Below are 24628 nucleotides of genomic sequence, written 5' to 3'. Positions count from 1 at the left end.
ATCCCGGGTGCCCGCTGACGTGCGCCCCCAGGAGCCCTGTAGAGACTGTCGCGGGGAATGAAATGCAGCTTCCTCGGCCCTTCTCCTTGCCTCAGCGGCTTCTGAACCCTCTTTGTGTCCCCGAGTCCTGTGAGGACTTGGGACCTCCCGTTGGACGGTTGCGCGCACCCCCTGCAGCCGGGTCAGGAACCAGGCCTTGGGGGGTCCGAGGGATGGCCCGGGAACGGACTTACGGAGTTAAGGAAGGCTGGGTCCCAAGTGCCTGTGAAAGGGACTTGCTGGCTGGGTCCGGGCCTGGGGGGCAGGGATTAGGTCTCATGTGGCTGGAGCGCCGGGGGTGGGGGGTGCGAGCCCCAGGTTGGGGCGATCAGATCTGCGCAGCCGCCTCTAAAGCCTACCGAACCGAACCACCTGCTGTTGGCCCTTCTCAGTAAATGGCACCATGTTCACCTGGGCCCCCCTCCCACAGCCACGGACCTCACACCTGAAACCCATTTAGCCCTTCCCTCCTCACAGCCCTGAGTCCGTCTGTCCTCTAGACTGACGGAACGGTGTTTTAGCCGGTCTATTCCCACCCTTGCCCCTCCACAATCCGTGATCTCAGCAGCAGCAGTGACCTTTAGAAAATGCACATTCTTTTACCTCCTCTGCTAAAGCCCCCAGTGTTATTGTCACATCCTGACCATTCCGGCTCTTCATGATTGGCCCTGCTGTTGTTGCTTCAACCTCACTTTCCTCCTTGCTCATTATACCCTGTGGTTGTCAGTTGCCTCCCATTCAGCTGGGACTCACGGCGACCTTGTAAACCAGGGAAACGTTGCCTTCCTGGGCCATCCTCACAATTGTTGGTACGCTCAGAGTCCATTGTTGCAGCCAAGTGCTAACCACACTCAACTGTTCTGTCCTCCAGTGTGTCCACGGGCCGCTTCAGGAGCCCTTCACTAGCTTTTCTCTCTGCCTGGCACCTTCTTCCCCCAGGTGTTGGCACGCGTCATTCCCTCATTTCACTCAGCTCTTGCTCAGATGTCCCTTTATCAAGGAGGCCTTTCTTAGCCACCCTGGACTAAAGTACCCCTCCCCGCCACTTTGTACCCTTACACTTCTCAGCACCAGCAGTTGTTTTTCAGCAGCATTTCTTTGGGGCTTTTTTCTCTGTGAGGGCAGGGATCCTGTCACACCCTTCCACATCCCTAGCAGCCAGAAGAGTCACTTTCTGGCAGTGGCGGCAGGGACACCAGGGGTGAGGCTAATGCAAGTGCACTGGCTACTAGTGAGGAAGGCCTGCTGGGCCAGGACCTGGGAGTGGACATGAGCAGGAGCTGATCTAGGGCAGGGGGGACGAAAAGGACAGGATGGGAACTCGAGGCCTGCTTTGCTACTGTGGACCTTGGGCAGGTTACTCTATAGTTGCTGCTTCTTGGTCCTTCTCTGTGGATTGCTGAGACTTGAGAAAATCAGAATGCAGAAGTGGAGGGAAGAGAGGTGAAGAGGAGCCTCAGAGGAGCCCAGCTGGTACAGTCTCCAGCTTTTCCTTTCATGCCGTGAAAGCCCAACTCCACTGGTCCCACAAGGAAACTCAGACCGCTAAGGCTCAGGCAGCTGTGAAGGGCTATGCTCTCGGGTGGTCACTGCCACACAGGCAGAAGCAGTTCAGAAGGGGTTTAAGTTTAGGCTTGAGAGCCCTGAAGATCAGATGTCAGGTTTCATGCTTAGAATGAAAAACTAAGCTCTGCATTTTCACTACAACTTGTAAGGTACTAGAGTTTCCTGGGAAACGCTGAGGGCTCTTGTGGGCCTCAGTGTTAGAGCAGCTGCAAGCGCTTCTGTAGAAACAGCTGTCCCAAGATCCCAGATGTGGCAGAAGGGAGGGGAAGCTTAGCTGTGTGCTTGTGCCCCCCCCCCCACCCCCCGCCCTCCGGGAACAGGGCTCTGGAAAGAGCCAGAAGACACACTGGGAAGAATAAACAGAAGGAAGTCCAAGAGGCAGGAGGGACATAGATGTGGTCATGCCAGGGGGTAGGAGGGCATGGGGTTGTGCTCACTGCTCTCTCCTTGCAGGACAGTCATGCTGCGCAGGCTGGGCTGGCTGGTCCTCTACAGCCTGGCGGTGCTGCTGCTCAGCTGCCTGCTCTTCTTCAAGAAGGAGGCTATGCTGGCGGGGGGCCCTGTGGCCAGCCAGCCCTTCTGGGCCCCCCCAGGACACCGCCACAGCCAGTGTCTGCCCAACCACACGGTGGCTAACGCCTCCCTGTCCCTTCCGAGTCGCCACCGCCTCTTCTTGACCTACCGCCACTGCCGCAACTTCTCCATCCTGCTGGAGCCTTCAGGCTGTGCCCAGGACACCTTCCTGCTCCTGGCCATCAAGTCGCAGCCTGGCCACGTGGAGCGGCGGGCAGCCATTCGAAGCACATGGGGTCGGGCTGGAGGCCGGCGGCTGAAGCTGGTGTTCCTCCTAGGAGTGGCGGGACCTACGCCCCCGGCCCAGCTGCTGGCCTATGAGAGCCGGGAGTTTGCTGACATCCTGCAGTGGGACTTTGTGCAGGACTTCTTCAACCTGACGCTCAAGGAGCTGCACCTGCAGCGCTGGGTGGCGGCAGCCTGCCCCCAGGCCCACTTGGTGCTAAACGGAGATGACGGTATCTTTGTCCATATCCCCAATGTGCTGGAGTTCCTGGACGGCTGGGACCCAGCCCAGGACCTCCTGGTGGGAGATGTCATCTGCCAGGCTCTGCCCAACAGGAACACCAAGGTCAAATACTTCATCCCACCCTCCATGTACAGAGCCCGCCACTACCCGCCCTATGCTGGGGGCGGAGGCTACGTCATGTCCAGAGCCACTGTGTGGCGCCTGCGAGCAGCCATGGAGGAAGCTGAACTCTTTCCCATTGACGACGTCTTCGTGGGCATGTGCCTGAGGAAGTTGGGTGTCAGCCCCACACACCACGCTGGCTTCAAGACATTTGGGATACAGCGGCCCCTGGACCCCCGCCTGTACAGAGGGCTCCTGCTGGTACACCACCTCAGCCCCCTGGAGATGTGGACCATGTGGGCGCTGGTGACAGATGAGGGGCTCAGCTGTGCCGCTCCCCTGCCCCAGCCCCGAGGGACGAGTTGAACAGCAGCCTCAGAGTGGACTGTGTTGATTTTCTATCACGATGGGAAACGGAGCACCTTGAAAATTGACCCTTGCTGGTCTGTAGGAAGCGACCGTTTCTGTAACCCCTCCTCCCAACCCTGCTAACTTGGATTAAAATCACTGAAAGCTGGCTGACTTGTATGGTGTATGCTGAATGGGAGGAATCCTGGAGCAAGTTGGGGCTCTGCCATTCTGGGGCTGGAGGAGGGAGGCTAAGAGAGAGACACACACTTTTTTAAATGGAAAAAAAAAATCTTTTTCTCCTTTGGATACAACAGGGAGACTCACAGTAAAGAAAGAAACCGAGGCATGTGGTAGAATAGGTCCTGCTGAGAGCACCGGCTCACACCACTCATTCCTTCCAAGATGAGCTTGTCCCTTTCGGCCTGAGCTGTCCTTACTAGGCAGTGGGGCCAGATCAGAGAAGGCATTAGAAACACTTAAAAAGAAAGCTTAGAAACAGGACAGCCTGCTCCAAACTCACATCCCTCTGGAGGGTGCAAATACTACATATTTGAAAACGTGAATAAGATCGAAAACTGAGGTTAAACAGCTACTGAACTTACAGGCATGACAAAAAGCCCCCTTTCCCCTCCCCCGGGGCCAAGTTGGTGAGATGCTTTTGGGGGTGAGGTAACAAGACCAGTGGGTGAGAGGGCAGCTGTGCCAAGTGGGGTGAACTGTTAAACAGGGTACAGAGCCCAAAGGCCAGAAACCAGGCCCAGTACAGGCCTGAGACCCCAGGGGAAGGGGCAGGCACTCAACTCACAGATGCCTCTGGCCTGAGGGGCCAGGACCTGCCGCCTCTCCTCTGCAGGGTAAACTGCGGGGCCCCGGGCTCCCCTAACTCCAGTGAGCAGATACGGCAGCGGTGCAGGCCCTCAATCCTCGCGCAGGTAGGCCTCCTGCTGCGGCCCGGCCCTCTCCTCTCTGTCCTCTTGAGTTTTCTGCCGGAGTTCCTCTGTCTGTGCCTCTGCCAACTTGATCTCTGCCTTCTGGGAGAGCTGGCGCACCTCCTGCACCTGCGACTTCAGCAGCTGGATGTGGTTTCGGGCCGTGATCGAGGCCTGGTCTGCTCCTGCCAAAAGAGGGGACGGTTCAGCTCGACGAGCGGGCCCGAGTGGACACGTGGAGCCTGGGACTCTGTGCGCGTCGTCTGGGCCCGGCGCCCGGCTCTGCCCCCTCCACATCCATCCCCGCTCAGGCCTGCAGCCAGTCATCAGTGCTCACTGTCAAAACCCCCAGTATTTTTCTTATCAGCAGCTATCATTATTACAGTTGTTGAATGCAATGCCCCCAATCATTTTTATAGCTACACAGCTTAGTACAGATGTTTTATTAAAGTTTTAACTATACATCTCTTTTTGAAAAAAGCTCACTAATTATCAAAGCTCTTTTGATTGCCCTACCCAATCTTCAGAGATCACCTCTGCTGGGAGTTTCGAGAGTGTCTTTCCCTCCTTTTAAAAATTTATATATGGAATGCAAAGAGATGCAAATATTTTGTTCCTATAAATTTACATAATGACATAAAAGTTAATCATTGAACTTACTTTGGAATTGCTTTTTTCATTTAAAAATGTTTCTTAGCTCTATTATTCCATTTACCTGCTGCTAGTGTATTTCATCATACGGATAAGCTTATTTTTCAATTTATCTATAGAACGTCTGGGGTGTTGTTTTCTGTCTTACTGTACCAAGGAGGGCCTTCAGTACAATGCTGAAAGGGACTGCAAGAGAACAGCACTCACCTCGTATTTCTGACTCGTATAATGTTCACTAGTATGCAGAACTGACCATGCTAAGAAAAATCCCTCTATTCATAATTGCACTCAGATTTAAATCAGAAATGGGTAGGGCATTTTATTGAAGAGTCTGCAGCATATATTCATTTGATTACATGGCGCTTCTCCTTTAGTCTATTGTAGAGAGGATCTCAAACAGTGAATTATGTTAATGCTTTCTTTTTCAATGTTGATCATCATGGCATTTTTAGGGCACATAACATTTGATTTACATCTGTAAGTGATGCTGAACTACAGTTTGTTTTTTTTTGGGGGGGGTGGTGCTCTAGCCCACTTTGGGATCAGGGCTATGCTTGTTTTATAAAATTATAATAGTTGCAAGGCTTGTCATTTTCTATATACTAGTATACTTTCTATTACATAGGAATTATCTTTCCTGGATATTTGTTAAACTCTCCCACAAAACAACCTTAGTCTGGTGTCCATTTTTTGGGCACAAACTCTGAACCCTATTTCAACCTGTTTATGTGTACTGGTCTTACTTAGATTCTTCTCCACTACTTGGCCAAATTTAGGATTTACATACAGATAATATTCTCATAATTAAAAGACCACTCCGTATCTAAAACACCCCTTCCTGATGCTACTTTTATTCTTTAAAAAGTCGTATTTGACAAATCTTTGCCTATTTTTCAATCTTAAAAAAAAAAAACAAAAAAACTAGAGCTTGCCTTTTATAATCAACTATTTCTACTTAATTTCTTCTTATACTATTATTATCATGACTCTACTTTCTCTAACTTATCGAATTAAAAGTTTACTTTCTGTACTTCACGTTAACAGTGGCCCGTACCTGTCATTCGTGGCTGCTGTTCTTTGTATTTAAGAGAAATGCCGTTAAAAATGTAAAGCTCTAAGCGCTCCTTGGAAACTCTATGGGGCAGTTCTACTCCATCCTATAGGGTCCCTATGAGTCGGAATTGACTCGAGGGCACTGGGTTCACTGGGTTTAAATACTACTTTGGCTACCCCCTCCACTCCCATCTGCTATGCACTGTTTGCCATCACTGTTCTACATTTTTATTTAAAAATGAAAATATTTTTAAATTTCCATTTTGGTTTCTTTTTTAGCCTGTGGTTTTCTTCAAGCATGTTTTAAAATTTTATAGATGTAAGGAATTTCTTTTGGTGGGGACTGAAGGTTAGCGAGTGTGGCCTATCAACCTTCTCGTGCAATTTGCTGAGTCTTCCTTTGTCACATGGTGCAAAATCAATTTCTGTACACATTCTGTGTTTGAAAGAATGTATTTTCTTTTGAGGGATAAAGTATATACATATATAATATGTATTTTTTATATCTTTATATATAATTTATATATATAAAACATACCATATATTACATATAAATATATAGTGTCATATATATGGTGTCATTTTTTTTTTTCAATCTCTTAAGTATATATAGAGCAAAATGAAACACATTTATTTTCAAGCTTGTTAAAACCACTCTTTCCCAATCCTTACTTAACAGCTTTAATTTTTTGGTCTTCTTGATCAGTGACTTTCCAAGATGTATATATAAAGCTCAACTTCTTGTAATGCTACCAGTTTTTGCCTCATTAGGTACACATTTCATAATTGGTATCTTCTTGATGAGTTGTTCTGTCCCTTGAGTTCTTTTTCTGATTCTATTATTGTTCTGCCAGCTTTTAAAAACTGTGGTAAAATAGAAAACATTTCCCGATTCAATGATTTTTACATGTCTAATTCAGTGACACTGATCACACTCTTCGTGTTATACCACTGTCACTATCCTTTTTTGACTTATTCCACCACCATTAACATAAATTCTGAAACCCACTGCTGTGGAATCCCTTCTGACTCAGCAACCCTCTAGGATACAGAGGAAAACATAGGGTTTCCAAGGCTATAATCTTTGTGGAAGCAGGCTGCCACATCTTTCTCCCATGGAGCTGCTGGTGGGTTCCAACCACCTACATTTTGGTTAGCGGCTGAGTGCTTAACCACTGTGCCACCACAGCTCCTTAACATATATTCGGTGCCCCCCTAAACACTAACTCCAACTTTCCCCTCCCTCTCACCCCTGGTAACCACTTATCTGTGGTTTCTATATATTTGCTTATTTCATATAAACGAGATCATACAGTATCAGCATACTGTTTTCAAGGTTCATCCAGGACTGACCTCTCTTTATGGCTGAGTACTATTCCACTACACGTATACACCACATTCTGCTTATCCATTCACCTGCTGAGGGACTTTGGCGATCTTGAATAGTGCTGCCACCAACACTGGTAAGCAGGTTTCTGTTTGTCTTCACTTCTGGATATACACCGAGGATTGGGATTGCTGTGTCATATGGTAGTTGGTTCTATGTTCACTTTTTTGAGGAAATGGCAGATGATTTTCCACAGTGGCTGTACCATTTTGCATTCCAAGCAGCAATGGATGAGGGTTTCAATTTCTCCACATCCTCGCTAACACTTGTTTTCCCTTTTTTTTTTTTTTTTTTTAACCTCATAGCCATTCTAATGGAAGTGAGGTGGTATCTCACTGTTTTTTTTTTTTTTAATGGCTAATGGAAGGAGCACTGGTGGCAAGGTAGTGAAGCACTCGGCTACTAACCGCAAGGTTGGCGGTTCAATTCTACCAGCCGTTTCACGGGATAAAGATGCGGCAGTCTGCTTCGGTAGATTACAGCCCTGGAAACCCTATGGGGCAGACCTACCTTATCCTATAGGGTTGCTGAGTTGGATTCAACTCGACAGCAGTGGGTTTTTTTTCAAATGGCTAAATCAGGTCCTTGCGTGGTGAAAAGTTTGCACTCAACTATAAACCTAAAGGTTGGTGGTTCAAACTCACCCATTTACCATGCAGAAAGGCCTTGTGATCTGCTTCCCTAAAGATTATAGCCAAGAAAGTCCTACAGAGCAGTTCCACTCTAACACATGGGGTTGCCATGAGTCAGAATCAGCTTGACGGCAGTGGTGGTTTTTTTTTTTTTTAATGACATTGTAAAAGTTTGTTTGTGTTCCTGCTTTCAAATCTTCTGGGTATATATCCAGGAGTGGATTTGAGAATTGGGATTGCCGGGTCGTATAGCAGTTCAATGTTCAACTTTTTAAGGAACTGCCGAATTATTTTCTACAGTGGCTGTACCATTTTGTGTTCCACCAGCTGTGGATCAAGGTTCCAATTTCTGCATTCTCACTAACACCTGTCGTTTTAAAAAATAAATTGTAGCCATTCTAGTAGGGGTGCAGTGATATCTCGTTGTGGTTTTGACTTCCATCTCTGTATAGGGTTGCTATGAGTTGTAATCGACTGGACAGCAACAGTTTTGGTTTTTAATGGCTTATGATATTGAGTATATTTTTATGTGCTTATTGGCCATTCATTTGTATATCCTCTTTGGTGAAATGTCTCTTTAAGTCCTTTGTGTATTTTTTGATTGTGTTGTTTGTCTTTTTGTTGTTAGGTTGTAGAATTTTTTAATACATTTTTGATATTAGACCCTTATCAGATATATGGTTCCCAAAAACGTTCTCCCAGCTGTAGGTTGTCTTTACACTTTGTTGATAGTCTTTTGATGAACAACAGTTTTTAATTTTTATGAGGTCTCATTTAAATAATCTGTTTTGTCTTTTGCTGCTCGGGCTTTTGGTGTCATCTCTGAAAATCCATTGTTCAAAACTAGGTCCTGTAGCCATGACTCTCTGTTTTCTTCTAAGAATTTTATGATCTTAGTTCTCACATTTAGACCTCGATCCATTTCAAATTGGTTTTTCACATTCCATTAAATTTTGGGGTTGGCATATTGACTTTTAAAAAGAATACATATATAATATAGCTGAGGTCAGAGTAAAGCATCCCCCCTCAACCCAAGACTGTGATTGTACTGCTCATTCTGCTCAGAACTGCCCTTTCCCACTCACCCACTGAGTTTCTTACACTCAGCTTAATCCTCAGCTCTCTGAAACCTTTTCTAAGCTATCACCACTCAACATAGAATTTATTGCTTCCTTATGTGTGCCCCCACTGTATGTAGCCTATACAGACTGCTACCACAGTTCCTATGACTGATATTTATTTACAAGCCTCCTTTTAATAATTATACATACACAAATTGTCAGCACACCTGGTGACTTTTAATCTCAGACCAGTTCCCCTCAGAGGCTTTTTCTTTTTCATGGTAGAAATATATACAAAACTTTTCCCATTTCAACATTTTTTACATGTACAATTTAGTAACATGAACTGCCTTCACTGTGCTGTACAACCAATTATCTGTTTAGAATTTTTTCCATCACACTTAAGAGAAATTGAGTAGTCCCTAAGGAATGGCTCCCTCTTTTCCCCTCCCTTTCACCCCTGGTAACCACCAATAAACTTTGGTCTGTATACCTCTGCCTATTCTAGATATTTCATATAAGTGGGATCATACAGTATTTGTCCTTTTGTGACTTATTTCACAAAGCATGTTTTCAAGGTTCATCTATGTTGTTGCATGAATCAGGACATTTCACTTTATGGCTGAGTATTACTCCATGGTATGGATGTACCACAGTTTGTTTATCCATTCACTGTTGATGACTGGCTAGGCTGTTCCCACCTTTTGTCTTATGGATACTCCTGCATTGAACGTTGGGGTACAATTATCTATTTGAGTCTCTGCCTACAATTCTCTTAAATGCATACCTAGGAGTAGAACTGCTCGGTTATATGGTCATTCCATGTTCAACTTTTTGAGGAACTGCTAAACTGTTTTTTTCTTTTATACTTGAGGAACTGCTAAACTGTTTTTTTCTTTTATACCATTTTATATTCCCGCCAGCAATAGATGAGGGTTCCAATTTCTCCATATCCCTGCCTTGTTTTCTGATCATAGCTGTCCTAGTGGAGGTGAAATGGTATTTCATTATGGTTTTATTTGCACTTCTCTAGTGACTAATAATTTGAGCGTCTTTTCATGTGCTTGTTGACCATTTGTCTTCTTTGGATATATGTCTTTTTCTCCAAAATAGACATTTTAGTTGGGTTGTTGGTATTTTTGTTGAGTTACAGAAGTTGTTTATATATACTGGATAGTAAACCCTTATTAGATCTATGGCTTCCAAATATTTTTATTCCAATCTCTAGGTGGTTTGGTTTCTTCATTTTGTCGATAGTTTTTCATGTACAGAAATTTTTAATTTTGATGAAGTCCAATTTATCTATTTTGTCTTTTGGTCATGCTTTTGTTGTCACATTTAAGAATCAACTGTCAAAAACAAGGTCTGAAAGCTTTACCCATGTGTGTTCTTCTAAGAGTTTTATGGTTTAGTTCTTATATTTAGGTCATTGAGCCATTTGGAGTTAATTTTTTGTATATGGTATGAGGTGTGGGTCCAACTTCATCCCTTTGCATGTGAAGACCCAGTGATCCAGCACCATTTTTGAAGAGGCTATTCATTCCGAATTCAATGGACTTGGTGGCCTTGTGAAAGATCATCTGACCATAGATGTATGAGTTTATTTTTGGTCACTGAATTCTAATCTATTGGTGCATGTTTATCCTTATGCCAGTACCACATTTTTTAATTATTGTAATAAAAAATAAAACATTTGCCATAGCAACATATTTTACACATACAATTCAATGACATTAATTACATTCATCATGTGTAACCATTACCACTATCTGTTTCCAAACTTTTCCATCACCCTTAACAGAAACAAAGTGTTCCCTAAGCAACAACTGCACCCTTCCCCTTCTTTCTGCCCTTGGTAACCACTAATAAACTTTGGTCTCTATACATTTACTTATACTAATATTTCACATAAGTGGGATCATACAATACTTGTCCTTCTATAACTGCCTTGTTTCACTTAGCACGATGTTTTCAAGGTTCAGCTATGTCGTGGCATGTATCAGAAATTCATTTCTCTTTCTGAGTAATATTCCATTATATGTATAAACATTTTGTTTACCATCTGCCGGTGGACATTTAGGTTGTTTGCACCTTTTGGCTATTGTGAGTAGCGCTACAGTGAACACTGGTGTACAAGAATGTTTGCATTCCTGCTTTCAATTATTTTGGGTATATACCTAGGAGTGAAATTACGGGGTCATATGGTAATTCTAGAAGCTCATGTGGCACAGTGATTAAGCGCTAGGTTGCTAACCAAAAGGTCGATGGTTTGAACCCATTAGCGGCTCCGCAGGAGAAAGATGTGGCGGTCTGCTTCCGTAAAGATTACAGCCTTGGAAACCCTATGGGGGAGTTCTACTCTGTCCTATAAGGTCTCTATGAGTTGGAATCGACTTGCCAGCAATGGGTATGGCATGGTAATTCTATGCTTAACTTTCTTTTGTTTATTGTGGTACATACATATATAACATCTGACATTTTAACAATCTTTGGTGACATTAGTTATGTTCAGCATGTTGTACAACTATTGCCCTTGTTTCCAAATCACCTTTAATAGGTGCTTGGTGTCCCCTAAGCAGGAAACCCTGGTGGCGTAGTGGTTAAGTGCTACGGCTGCTAACCAAAGGGTCGGCAGTTTGAATCTGCCAGGCGCTCTTTGGAAACCCTATGGGGCAGTTCTACTCTATCCTATAGGGTCGCTATGAGTTGGAATCGACTCAACGGCACTGGGTTTGGTTTGGTTGGTCCCCTAAGCATTGAGTCCCCCTGTTCCCCTCCCTCCTACCCCTGGTAGCTACCAAGAAGCTTTGGTCTCTATACCTCTGCCTATTCTAGATATTGCGTATCAAGAGGGATCATACACTATTTGTCTGTTTGTGACTGACTTAGTATAATGTTTTCAAGGTTTATCCATGTCAATGCAGGAATCACGACTTCATTTCTGTCTCTGGATGATACGCCACTGTATGTACATACCAATTTTGTTTATCCATTCATCTGCTGATAGACATTTAGGCTGTTTCTACTTCTTGGCTACTGTGAATAGTGTTACAACAAACACTAGTGTACAATGATCTGTTTGTGTTCCAGCTCTCTAGTGCACATACCTACAAGTGGAATTTCTGGTTCATATAGTAATTTTATGTTTAACTTTTTGAGCAACAGACAAACTGTCTTCCAGTGGCTGTATCATTTCACATTCCAACCAGCAGAGGATGCGGGATCCAATTTCTCCAACACCTGTTCTTTTCTCTTTTTCATCATAACTGTCCTAGTGGGAGTGAAATGGTATCCCATTGTGGTTTTGATTTGTATTTCCCTAATGACCTTGAGGAAACCCTGGTGGCGTAGTGGTTAAGTGCTACAGCTGCAAACCAAGAGGCTGGCAGTTCAAATCCACCAGGTGCGCCTTGGAAACTCTATGGGGCAGTTCTACTCTGTCCTATAGGGTCGCTATGAGTCGGAATCTACTCCACGGCAGTAGGTTTTGGGTTTTTTTAATGACCTTGAGCATCTCTTTATGTGCTTGTTGGCCACTTGTTTATCTTCTTTGGAGAAATATTTATTCAAGTTCTTTGCCCATTTTTTTATTGCAGTCTTTTTGTTGTTTCTTTTTATATATTTTGAAAATTAAACCCTTATCCAGTATGTGGTTCCACAAAATTTTCTCCCAATCTGTAGGCTGTCTCTTTGCTTTGTTGACAAAGTCCTCTGCACGGAAGTTTTTAACTTTGATGAATTTTAGTTTATCTATTTTGTCTTTTGTTGCTCATGTTTTTGGCACCATATCTAAGAATCTATGTCAATTTTTTTTTAATGCAGGTGTTTATAGCCATAAATTTCTCTCTGAACACTGCCTTTGTTGAATTCCATAAACTTTCGTATATTGTGCTTTAATTTTAATTAACCTCTAAAGTACTATCTAATTTCCCTTGGGATTTCTTCTTTGACCCACTGGTTGTTTAAAAGTGTGTTGTTATAAGTTCTATATGTTTGTGGAATTTCGAGTTTTTTTTTTTTTTTTTACTTCTAGTTTCATTCCATTGTGGTTGGTTTAGATACTTTGTATAACTTCAATCTTTTAAAACTTATTGTGACCTAATATATGGTCTGTCCTGGAGAATAATCCATATACACTGGAGATGAATGTGTATTCTGCTGTCATAGAACAGGGTAGCGTGTTCTATGTATGTCTGTTAGGTCTAGTTGGTTTATAGTGTTGTCAAAGTCCTCTAGTTCGTTACTGATCTTCTGTCTAGATATTCCAACCAAAGTAGCGCATTGAAGTCTCACCATTTGCTTAGTTGCTGTACCACTCTGACTATTTTCCACAGTTCTGACACCCTGGATTCTGCTTACTTCTGCTTGAGGGTTTTTGGTGTTTTGTGGAGGGGGTAGGAGCGTGCAGCTGCTTATGTCACTATTTTGTTCCAGACTCCTCTCTACCAGATTCTTTTCAAAGCTTTCTTTTGTTAATAACTGTTCAGTTCGTCTTTTTCTATCGCTTAGTTTTCAAACTTTCTGTATCATTTTAGATGTGCCTTTTTCAAACAATTTTAACTAGAATTATTTTCTGATCACAATCTAAAAGTGTCATTTACTAAATAAGATTTAATCTCTTCTTAGCTGTTGTGATTACTGATGTGTGTGAATTTGTTCTTATATCTTATCTGTATTTTCTAATAGGCTTTATTTCTTTTTAAACCTTTCCTGCTTTAATCGAATTTATCAAGTTTTATTTGTCCCCTTTCTACTAATTCTTTTTGTACTGTAGTGCTTACAAAGGTCTAATGTTAAACCAACGTCTATCTCCTCCTCCTAAAAAACTAAGCCTATTTCACTTTTCCCTCAAACTGGTTTAATTATTTTAAAATTTGTTTAAAAATCAGAGCTTCTGACAAGTTTTACTAAATTATTTTATTATTCTTGTATCTCAATCGCTTCTTTCTAAAATAATTTTTCCTTCTTCCTGAAGTAGTTTTCTCAGAAAGGGCATGAGGGTGATAAACTTTCTGAGTCTTTATATCTCTGAAAATACCTCACTCTCACATTGAATGACAGTTAGCTGGCTACAAAATTCTAAGTTATTAATTCATTGTCATCCTGCACCTAATGTTGCTGCTAAGAAAAGTGATGTCTGAGTCTAGTTCCTTTGTAGGTTATTTATTTTTTAATTTTTACTGTGCTTTAAGTGAAAGTTTACAAATCAGGTCAGTCTCTCATACAAAAATTACATACACCTTGCTATACACTCCTAATGGCTCTCCCTCTAATAAGATAGCACAGTCCTTCCCTCCACTTTCTCTCCTAATGTCCATTTAGCCAGCTGCTGGCCCCCTCTGCCCTCACATCTCCCCTCTAGACAGGAGATGCCAACACAGCCTCATGTGTCCACTTGATCCAAGAAGCTCGTTCTTCACCAGTATCATTTTCCATCCCCTATTCCAGTCCAATCCTTGTCTGAAGAGCTGGCTTTGGGAATGGTTCCTGCCCTGGGCTAACAGAAGGTCTGGGGTCCATGGCCTCCGGGGTCCCTCCAGTCCCTGTCTGACCATTAAGTCTGGTCTTTTTAATGGAAATTTGGGGTTTGCAGCCCACTGCTCTCCTGCTCCCTCATGGTTTCTCTGTTGAGTTTCCTGTCAGGGCAGTCATGGTGGCCGGGCACCATCTAGCTCTTCTGGTCCCAGGCTAATGCAGTCTCTGGTTTATGTGGTCCTTTCTGTCTCTTAGGCTCATAATTACCTTGTGTCTTTGATGTTCTTCATTCTTCCTTGCTCCACATGGGTTGAGACCAATTGTTGGATCTTAGATGGCTGCTTACTAGCGTTTAAGACCTCAGGCGCCACTCTCGAAAGTGGGATGCAGAATGTTTTCTTAATAGATTTTATTATGCCAATTGACTTAAATGTCCCCTGAAACCATGGTCCTCAAATCCCTGGCCCTGCTACGCTGGCCTTTGAAGTGTTCAGTTTATTAAGGAAACGCCTTTGTTTTTGGTTTAGTCCATTTGTGTTGACCTCTCCTGTATTGTGTATTGCCTTTCCCTTCACCTAAAATGAAACTTATCTACTATCTAATTAGTGAATACCCCTCTTTCCCTCCCTCCCCGCTCTTGTAACCATCAAAGAATATTTTCTTCTCTGTTAAACTGCTTCTCTAGTTCTTATAATAGTTGGTCTTATATTTGTCCTTTTGCAATTGACTGATTTCGCTTGTAGGTTTTTAATTTGTTAGCTTTTAGAATTTTTCTCTGTGTACTTTATATTCTGAATCTTTTCTGCTGTATGTTCTTTGCTTGTTTTAAAAAAGAATTTTGCTCTGGACATTGGTGATCCTTTTCAATCAGTTTGGAGAAACTAATTAAGAGAACACTTATACGACACTCTCCCTTCTCTTCTAAGCTTGCTTGGGGAGTGGCTAAGGTGGTCTGATGGGATGTTCCTGATGCAGTGCCATAGCACTTCTCCCTGTTCACCACACCTGGGAACCCTGCTACCACCTCTGGTGTACTATGACTATAACGCTGCTTCTACATAGGTAATCACTCTTCATTCCATTCTTGTCTGTTTTCGGAATCTCTGATTCCTCCAGTTTTGGTCCACTAAGAATTCTTTTTTGTTTACAGTATGGCTAAGTATTCAATTACCTTTTTAAGTTTGGTGCTAGAGTCCCTAGTCTGTCATTCTGAAATCAGAAAACAAAAGTATTGTAACAGTCCTTTAGACCATCTCTGCTTGTATGTAACAGAATCATACCTAGACGTGAAGAAAATTAACCCCCAAAACGGAACACCACCTCTATTCTGCCACATCCTTGTCGATATCCTTGTCAACAATGTTGCAGATTCATACCACTCCTGGCTCCATTATTACTGCTGATTGCTTTTTTATCATGTGCCTTACATTGTGGGCTATGCTTCCCCGGACCTCATAACAGCTCTGCTAGGTAAGTATTATCATGTGATTAAACCAAGGGTCAGAAAGGTAAAGTGATATGATGGTTCATTTTATGTGTCAACTTGGCTAGATCACGTTTGGTTTAGCCAAACACTAGTTGATATGGTGACGTGATGTCCTTCCATAATGTAATCAAGCAGTTGAAAATGGAGTTTCCTTAGGGTGTGTTCTGGCTCCAGACTATGAATAGTTATTCTGGCAAAATGCTTGCTCTTCACTTTTTCTATCGCCTGACCTAAGGAACTTGGGACACAAGCCTGTAGGAGTCGCAACGTGTCTTATGTGTTTTGAACTTGCCAGCCCTACACATTCGCATGAGCCAATTCCTTAAATCTTTCTCTATATACACACATACATGAATATACATATCAAACAAAACAAAACCTATAGCCATTGAATCAATTCTGACTCATAGCAACCGTACAAGACAGAGCATAACTGCCCCATATGGTTTCCAAGGAGCAGCTGGTGGATTTTGGTTAGCAGCCAGGCTCTTAACCACTATACCACCAGGGCCCAATTTTTGAGTAAGTTACCTCTCTCCCTCTATTTGTCCTTTTTTCTCTCTCTCCATTTCTCACCCCTTCTCCTCCACCTTTCCCCTCTCTACATCTCTCCCTGTTTCCCCCTCTACATGTCTCTCCCTCTCCATCTTTCTCCTTTATGTGTCTCTCCATGTCTTCTTTCTCTTTCTCCTATCTCTTCCTTTGTCCATCTCTTTTTCTCCATCTTCTCTCTTCTATCTCTCCCCTCCATCATACTATCTCTCCACTGTCTGTCTCTTCTCTATCCATCTCTCCTCTCCCTCCATCCATCTTCCTCCTTCCATCTCTTCCTCCGTCTCTCCATCTATTCCCCCTTTCCACCCCTCTCTTCTGTCTCCATCTCCCCATGCCTATTTCTCCATCTCTCTCCTCTGTGTTTCTCTGTATCTCTTCTCTCTCCCCTTCTCCATCCCACTCAACTCCATCTTCTCCCCCCTCTCCATTTGTCTATCTCCATCTGTCTCTTTCCATTGCCCTCCTCTTCATTTATCTCTTCCTCAGCTCCATCTCTCCCTCCACCATGCTCTCTCCATCTCTACCATCTGTCTCTCTGTGTCTCCTCGCCATCTCTCCCTCACTCCTTCTGTTTCTCCATGTCTCTCCTTCATCCCTCTCTCCATCTACCTCCTCCTCTACATCTCACTCTCCCCCCTCAGCCCTCTCCTCTATCCCCTCCCTCCCCATCCCTCTTCTCTATCTTTCCCTCTCTCTCTTCCTATCTCTCCCTGTCCATCTTTCTCCTCTGTGCCTCTCCATATCTCCTCTCTCTCTTCCCCTCTTTCCCACTCAGCTCCATCTATCTTCGCCCATCTATTTCTTTCCATTACTCTCCTGTGCCTCTCCATGTCTCTTTTGTTTATCTTTTCTAGTCCTCCATCTCTCCTTTCTCTCCCTCCATCTCTTTCTCCTCTATATGCCTCTCTGTGTCTTTTCCTTCTGTTCATATCCTCCTCAGCTCCATCTCTTTCCCTCATTCCTCTCTCTCTCCTCTCTAAATCCATTTTTACAGCTGAATAAAAACTCAAACGATGCCTCCCTATTGAAAAATTTAACCTACCAGTTTGGTATGCAGCTTCTGCTGCCATCTCTGAAAGACCGACTGCAGTCATCCAAGTTGTTTCCAACTTCAAGTATTCTTGTTGTTTCGAAGTCATCTGTAAATTAAGCAAAGTACTTCAGATGACATGAAGAGATTAAACACTTGAATGGATTTATTCAAAACCGTATATTTAGAGAATAGTTAGGGGTTAGATATGATTGAATAATGCAGATACCACAATGTGGGAGGAGCACTAGTACAGAAATGTCTGATAACTTTTTGCTTACCTCGACCCTGGCTCCTATGATCACCTGCCACACTTCATCTTCCTCCTGTGAATTCATTTTCCCAAGTAAACTTGTGTATTGTCGGTACAGTGAGATTAAGGTATAAACAGCCTACAAATGTAGAATAAACAGGTCTGAGTGAAATCAGTGGAACTTACTAGGAGAATTACTGAGACTCACACCTCAGGGAGATGAAGCCCCTATTGCCTCCCTGAAACTGCACTATTACTGCAGGAAGCACAGACAGCGTCTCCACCTGTCAGCTCTTGTATTTTTAAAGGCTTGTCAGCAATTCAGACATAGAAAGAGAACATGATGCAGAGGGAAAACTCAACGGGCTGAGAAAAAAACTGGAAAATAGAGGTAAAATAAACGTAAAAGTGAGATTTTTAAATAATTTTGATTATATGTATATTCTCCTCTCTCCCATTAGGTCAGATCAGTGGTTCTCGAATTGATCTCACAGAGAAGGCTGCTGGTGGTGGTCTCTGGACCCCTTTAGCTTTAACTGAACCAGGCTGGCTCCCCTGTTTTGATATACTGGGCTGCCTTAGATAAGATTTTGCCCTAAAAATGGGTTCCTGGAGAAAGTCTGAAAAACCAGTGGTTTACACTGGAGCTCCGAGACCTTTCTTGTAAAGGGTCAGCGAGTAAATAGCTTCGGCACTGTGGGCCCTACAGACTCTGTCACAACTACTCACCTCTGCTGCTGTAGTACAAAAGCAGCCAGAAACTATGTGTGAACAATAAGCCTGGCCATGCTCCAGTGAAACTACAAAAACAGGCAGCAGGCCGGCTGTGGCCTATGGGTCATCGCTGGCTAACTTCTGGCTTAGATAATCAAAACTGTCTCCCTTTTAGAGAAGACTTAACAAGAGAACACTTACCTTAGTATACTCGGTGATTGCTTCAATCAATGCATATGTGGTCTGAGAGAGAAAGGTAGAGGTGCTATCTGTCACCAAAGACACTGCCCTCCTCATTAATGCATCGTTACTAAGAGAATGAGGCTCCGATTTCTGAAAGACACAAACACTGTCATTCAACTTCTAACCTAAAGATCAAGCTTTAACTCAAGGATTAACTTTTAGTAAAATTACGTTAAATTTTTCTTCATGCTCCCTCTACTCTAAAGAGTTAAATATTTCTTTATATAAAATAAACATTAGTGATTATAACTTACAAATTCATGAAATTATAATTCATTCATCACCATAGTACTAGATGTTTGGGATATAAAGATAATATACAGTCTCTGCCCACTAAGATTTCAGAAAGGTGAAAGGGGAGGGGCAAGGAGAGGAGGATGACAGGGGATCAAAGAGAATTAGAAAAATGAATGCAATAAAATAGGAATCTAGATTTTTCGACAAGAGTGCTAAGCCCATTCAGCAGGAAAAAGAACAGTCTCTTTAACAAGTGGTGCTGGATTTCCACACGCAGAAGAATAACGTTCATGCCATATAAACAAATAACTCAAAATGGATCAGGGGCCTGAATGTAAGAGCCATAAAACTCTTAGAAGGAAACAGAGAAATAATGCTTTTGGATCTAGCTTTTGACAATGGATTCTTAGGATTCTCTGATATGACACCAAAAGCAAGAGCAACAAAAGACAAAATAGAATCAAAGGACTTTGTTTACCAGCTGAGAGAAAATTTAGAGACACCATATACTGAATAAGGCTTTATTTTCCAGAATAAACACGGATCTTCTACAACTTAACAACAAAAAGACAAATAACGCAATCAAAAACTGAGCAAAGAATGTGAAGAGACATTTCATCAAAGAAGATGAAAGGATGCTCAACTTAATTAGAGAAATTGAAACCACAATGAGATACTATTTCACTCACACTAGGAAGGATATGATCAGAAAAACAAAACAAGTGTTGGTGAGGATGTGCAGAAATCTGGAACCCTTGTCTGTTGCTTGTGGGGTTTTAAAATGGTACAACCACTGTGGAAAACAGTTTGGCAGTTCTTCAAAAAGTGAAACAGAAATACTAGATAATTCAGCAATTCCACTCTTAGGTCTTAACCCAAAACAGCTGACAGTAGGAACACAAACAGATACTTGTACATCAGTGTTCACTACAGCACTATTCACAAGCCAAAAGGCAGAAATAACGCAAATGTCCGGCAACAGATAAATGGGTAATTACTCAGCCATAAAGAGAAATGAAATCCTGATTCATACTACAACATGGATGAACCATGAAAATATTATGCTATGTGAAATCAGTCACGAAAGGACAAATATTGCATGATCCCACTTACATGAAATATCTAGAACAGGCAGAGGTATACAGACCGAAGTTTATTAGTGGTTACTAGGGGCAGAAGGGAAGCAAAACGGGGGGGCCATTTCTTAGGGAGCACTGACTTATTTTACTCAAGATGTAGAATAAAGGCCTGGTGATGTGCTTCCCTAAAGATTATAGCCAAGAAAACCCTATGGCAAAGGAGGATAAGAATGGTTGTACAACTGAAAGAATATAATCAGTGTCACTGAATTGTACACTGGAGATGGTTGAATTGGTATTTGTTTTGCTGTGTATATTCTCAGCAGCAACAAAATAAGTTTTTAAAAATTATAATCATTAAAAACATTCTGTGGAGCAGTTATCCTACATCTTGGTGGATTCAAATTGCCAACCTTTCGATTACCAGCCAAGTACACACCGTTGTGCCACTCAGGAACCTTCAGCTTTTTAAAAACTTTGGGATCTAAGTTGTATACCCCACATCCAACCCATCGGCAACTCCTGCCCATCAGATTAGGTTCCCTTCCCCCATCTACACTACTGCCATGCTAGCCCAAGTCACTATCATCGAAAGCCTAGATTAGAGGAGTAGCCTATTGGTCTTCCTAGTTCCATGCAGCAACTTCTTAAAATGCTTAAACCTTTTGAACTTATGGGAGATCATAATACACCAAAAAAAAAAAAAAACAAAACCCAAGACCCATAGTGACCCTATATAAGGTTTCCAAGGCTGTAAATCTTTACAGAAGCAGACTGCCACATCTTTCTCCAGCCTAGAGGCTGGTAGATTGGAACCATCGACCTTCTGGTTAACAATCAAGGACTTAACCACTGTACCACCAGGGCTCCTTCCAGATCATAACAGCCCTGTGTTAATGTCTTCTATGATTTCCTTTTCATAATAAAATCTAGAGCCTTACAATAGCCCACAAAATATACAGTACATGATTTGATCCTCAGCTAACTCTCTGGCCTCAACTCGTACTCTCCCTTCCTCATTCTACTCCAGTCACACTGACCTCCTTGATGTTCCTCAAACGTATCAGACATACTTGTTTCTGGGCCTTTTGTCTGGAAAGCTCTTCCCCCAGATATTACCATGGCTCACTCTCCCAGGTCATTCAGAGAAGCCCTCCTTCACCATCCTTTCCAAAATAAAACCACTCCGTATTTGCTTATCCTATTTCAGTTTTTGTCATAGCACTTATCATCACCTGATATATTTATTTTCTCTCCTTTCACCCTGCCAAAATACAAATTCTATGTGAGCAGGAATTGTTTTGCTCACTCTTGCATTCCCAGTGTGTGGCACATAAACACCACTCAACAAATTTTAGTTAAATAAAAAACTATTTTGTTGAGGGACTATAACATGCTCTTCTTATTCCTCTCTTCCCCTCTTTATACATGACATGCTGCTCCTACCAAACAAGACAATAAAAATGGGAATATATGTACTTGACTATGAAAAGAAGATGCTTGGATAAACAAATTATGGTCCATACACACAATGGAATACTACGCAACGATAAAGGAAGATGAATCTGCAAAACATCTCACAACACGGAAAAATCTGGGGAACATTATGCTGAGTGAAGTCAGTCAGTCACAAAAAGACAAATATCGTATGAGACCACTATTGTAAGAATTCAAGAAAAAGTTTATACACAGAAAAAAACATTCTTTGATGGTTACGAGGGTGAGAAGGGGAAATCACTAACTAGATAGTAGAGAAGTGTCAACTTTGGTACAGGGAAAAACACCACACAATAAAGGGGAAATCACCACAAATGGACCAAAGCAAAAGCACAGAAGTTTCCTAGACACATCCAAATTCTTCTGACGGACAGAGGGGCTGGGGCCTGGGGACCATAGTCTCAGGACATAGCTAGGTCAACCGGCATAACATAGTTCATAAAGAAAATGTTCTACATCTAATTTTGGTAAGTAGCATCTGGGGTCTTAAAAGCTTGTGAGCGGCCATCTAAGATATCTATTGCTCCCATCCTTTTGAAACAAAGGAGAAGAAAACCAAAGACACAAGGAAAAAGATTAGCCAAAAGGACTAAAGGACCACATGAACCAAGACTTTACCAGCCTGAGACCAGAAGAGCTAGATGGTGCCCGGCTACCACCAATTACTGCTCTGACAGGGATCACAACAGAGAGTCCCAGACAGAATGGGAGAAAAATGAAAACAGAATTCAAATTCATAAAAAAAGACCAGACTTACTGGTCTGACAAAGACTGGAGGAACCCCCGAGACTATGGTCCCCTGACACTCTGCTAACTCAAAAATGAAACCATTCTCAAAGCCCACTTTTCAAACAAAGATTAGACAGGCCTACAAAACAAAAAATAACACACGTGAGGAACATGCTTCTTAGTTCAAACAGATATATGAGACCAAATGGGCAACTCCTGTCCAAAGTCAAGAGGGCCAGGACCTAGTCCACAGCTGCTGACAACAGCTGACGGCAGCAGCGCTCCATCCATGCCTGAGAAGGTAGGAATGGACTGGAGCTGGATGAATGGACACAGGGAACCCAGGGTGGAAAGGGGGAGCATGCTGTCACACTCTGGGGACTGCAACCAATGCCACAAAATACGTGTATAAGCTTTTGAATGAGAAATTAACTTGAGCTGTAAATTTTCACCCAAAGCACAATAAAATTAAACAAGAAAAAGAAAAGCTGCCGGTACAGTAAAAAGCATACTGTCATTTGGTGGAGGGGTTTGGGTGTAAGCACTGGGTAAAACTATGATAGCTTATCTGATGCTTCATTGCCCACTTGAGACTTCAAGAGCACACAGTACCCTAAGACAAGAGATACTGATCCATACTACATTAACTTACCTGTGCAATAGGGACTGCACACAGGGTCACACCAAATCCAACTGCCACAGTTTTGTGCCAGGGTCTTATCAATTCTGAGAAACAGCGCTTCTTAAAGTTAGCCATGACAGGTACAAGTTGTCTGTACCTAGAAACAGAAAACAAATTTAACAAGGCTGAATCACGAATATGTAAAACTCTCTTCAATTTATTTGCAGAGGTTGGAAACTCAAATTGGGGCCAAGCAGAACCCTAAGTGACATGTAGGGTCAACTGCCAGGGCAGGATAGAGAGTGTGATGCTCAAAGGGGCAACCACTACTTAGCTCCAGCGAGCCGTCCCCATGCAAGAATGCGGGCCCAGTGGATTCACAATTTTCAGCAGATGCCAGACGAGGAAGTTTAAATGTTGTCTCAAAGCCTTCCAAAAACCTAATATCCAAACTAACGCTTCTGCAGGAAGGATCTACCTAAGGTTTGGGGTGTCTCTAATACTCCCGCTAGAGAACACCTGGAGCCCTGCCCCTGGAGGCGTCCCGAGCGGAGCAAGCAGGGTGCGAGAGATGACCCCCCATTTCCTGGGGCCTCTTCCGCTCTTAGGACAAAGGGCCTCCGACAGGCCGCTACCTTCCGGGCCGCCCCCCACCTGGCCGCGTCCTCTTTCCCCTCCCCGCACTCTCCTCCGAGACTTCCATGAGCCAACGGGACCCGAGAAGACGGCCCGAGGTCTGGGTGACGCGCTTGTAGTAGACAGAATCCCTGAAAAACTGCCCGTGGAAAAGGAACCTGCGGCCGGACCATGATGGCGGGAAGCGCCCGGCCTCGGGCAGGAGCGGCGAAGCCAGACTTCTCCTCAGGGAGGCGGGATGGCGCGGACCGCTCGGCCGACGAAGGAAGACCGCGCGAGCATGGGCGGGGCCGCGCTCGGGGCTGCAGCGCTCTCTGCGCCGCCTCCCTCTGTCTCTGCCCTCCTATAAGCCCGCAGCGATACCTGAAGAAGGAGGTGACGCTCCGCGACAGCCAACTCCTCAGAGCCGCCATCCCGCGACAGGTGAACGCCGGACGCAGACGCCGGAAATGACGCCACGCAGCAAGGCGGGGGCGGGGCGAGGCCGCCTCCAGCGGAGAAGGCCTCGCCCCATGGCCACGCCCCCTGGGGAGCAGTCGGGATTGGCCAGACGGGGAGGAAGAGGGTGTGGCTTAGGGTAACGGCTGTAACGGCCGCGCCCCGCGTCCAACCGCTGGAGCTTCCGCCCCAGATGGGTGGGCGGGACCCTGGGCCTGAGGGCGCCAGCCGGCGGAGCGGAGTCCGGCGCCGTGAGGGGTGGGGTGGAACTGAGCCCGGGAGGACCACGCCTCGAGAGGGGGGAGTTCACGTGCAGGCCCTGCAGCTGTGAGGGGCGGGGTCCGAGCGGCCGGGGCGCTGTCACTTCAGCACCAGGAAGTAGGTAGTCCAGCCGGCCAGCAGCAGCGCCCCGATGAGCACCGTGTAGCTGAGCAGCACGAAGGCCAGCAGCTCCCGTAGCAACTGCAGCACATGGATGGCGGACGGGGCCGGCATCGCCAGCGCAGGGCCGAGGGCCGAGGGCCGAGGGCCGAGGACCTGCGGGCGGCGCGGAGAGGCCCTGAGCACCGACCGGGAGCGCGTCCTCCCACCCACAGGCCGTGCATCGGCCATCAGCGGAGCGCTGCCGCGCGGACTGTTGTCAGCAGCTGCAGACCAGGTCCTGGCCTCAAAATAGCGGACACGCTAGGAAAGCTGAGGAAGCCCAGAGTGCTGTTTTTCTCCTTAACAGCCATCTGGATGCTCTCTTTGCATTTACGCTGTAGAATTTCCTTTAAAGCAAAAGTTCTACTCATCCTTCGGTGCCAGATGAGCACTGGGGC

The 24628-nt window shown here is 44.2% G+C and overlaps 3 protein-coding genes across 4 annotated transcripts; 1 reads left to right on the top strand and 2 right to left on the bottom strand.

Moving 5' to 3' along the window:
• The first annotated feature begins 1932 nt into the window (after positions 1 to 1932).
• B3GNT4 (UDP-GlcNAc:betaGal beta-1,3-N-acetylglucosaminyltransferase 4) lies at positions 1933 to 3274 on the top strand. Its single transcript, XM_003420338.3, has one exon. It carries the CDS (start codon positions 2027 to 2029, stop codon positions 3113 to 3115), a length of 1089 nt encoding a protein of 362 aa, XP_003420386.2. The 5' UTR covers positions 1933 to 2026; the 3' UTR covers positions 3116 to 3274.
• DIABLO (diablo IAP-binding mitochondrial protein) lies at positions 2188 to 23857 on the bottom strand. 2 transcript variants are annotated; one of them, XM_023539251.2, is made up of 6 exons: positions 23540 to 23612; positions 22764 to 22890; positions 18528 to 18659; positions 17641 to 17751; positions 17372 to 17468; positions 2188 to 4214 (listed from the first exon to the last, which is right to left on the bottom strand). In XM_023539251.2, exons 2-6 carry the CDS (start codon positions 22866 to 22868, stop codon positions 4018 to 4020), a joined length of 642 nt encoding a protein of 213 aa, XP_023395019.1. In that variant the 5' UTR covers positions 22869 to 22890; positions 23540 to 23612; the 3' UTR covers positions 2188 to 4017. The 2 variants fall into 2 exon arrangements, with proteins under 2 accessions (XP_023395019.1, XP_064128215.1); XM_064272145.1 differs by lacking the exon at positions 23540 to 23612 and adding an exon at positions 23733 to 23857 and having other exon boundaries at positions 2209 to 4214.
• A 219-nt stretch (positions 23858 to 24076) lies between these two features.
• Positions 24077 to 24302, bottom strand: LOC135228204 (uncharacterized). The gene has a single exon (XM_064271949.1). The coding sequence runs from the start codon at positions 24300 to 24302 to the stop codon at positions 24168 to 24170; it is 135 nt and encodes a 44-aa protein (XP_064128019.1). The 3' UTR covers positions 24077 to 24167.
• Positions 24303 to 24628: the final 326 nt, after the last annotated feature.

The sequence above is a fragment of the Loxodonta africana genome, chromosome 19, assembly GCF_030014295.1.
Source record: "Loxodonta africana isolate mLoxAfr1 chromosome 19, mLoxAfr1.hap2, whole genome shotgun sequence".
Lineage (NCBI taxonomy): Eukaryota > Metazoa > Chordata > Mammalia > Proboscidea > Elephantidae > Loxodonta > Loxodonta africana.
Note: the sequence above shows the minus strand (reverse complement) of the source record. Positions and strands in the feature narration are given on the sequence as shown.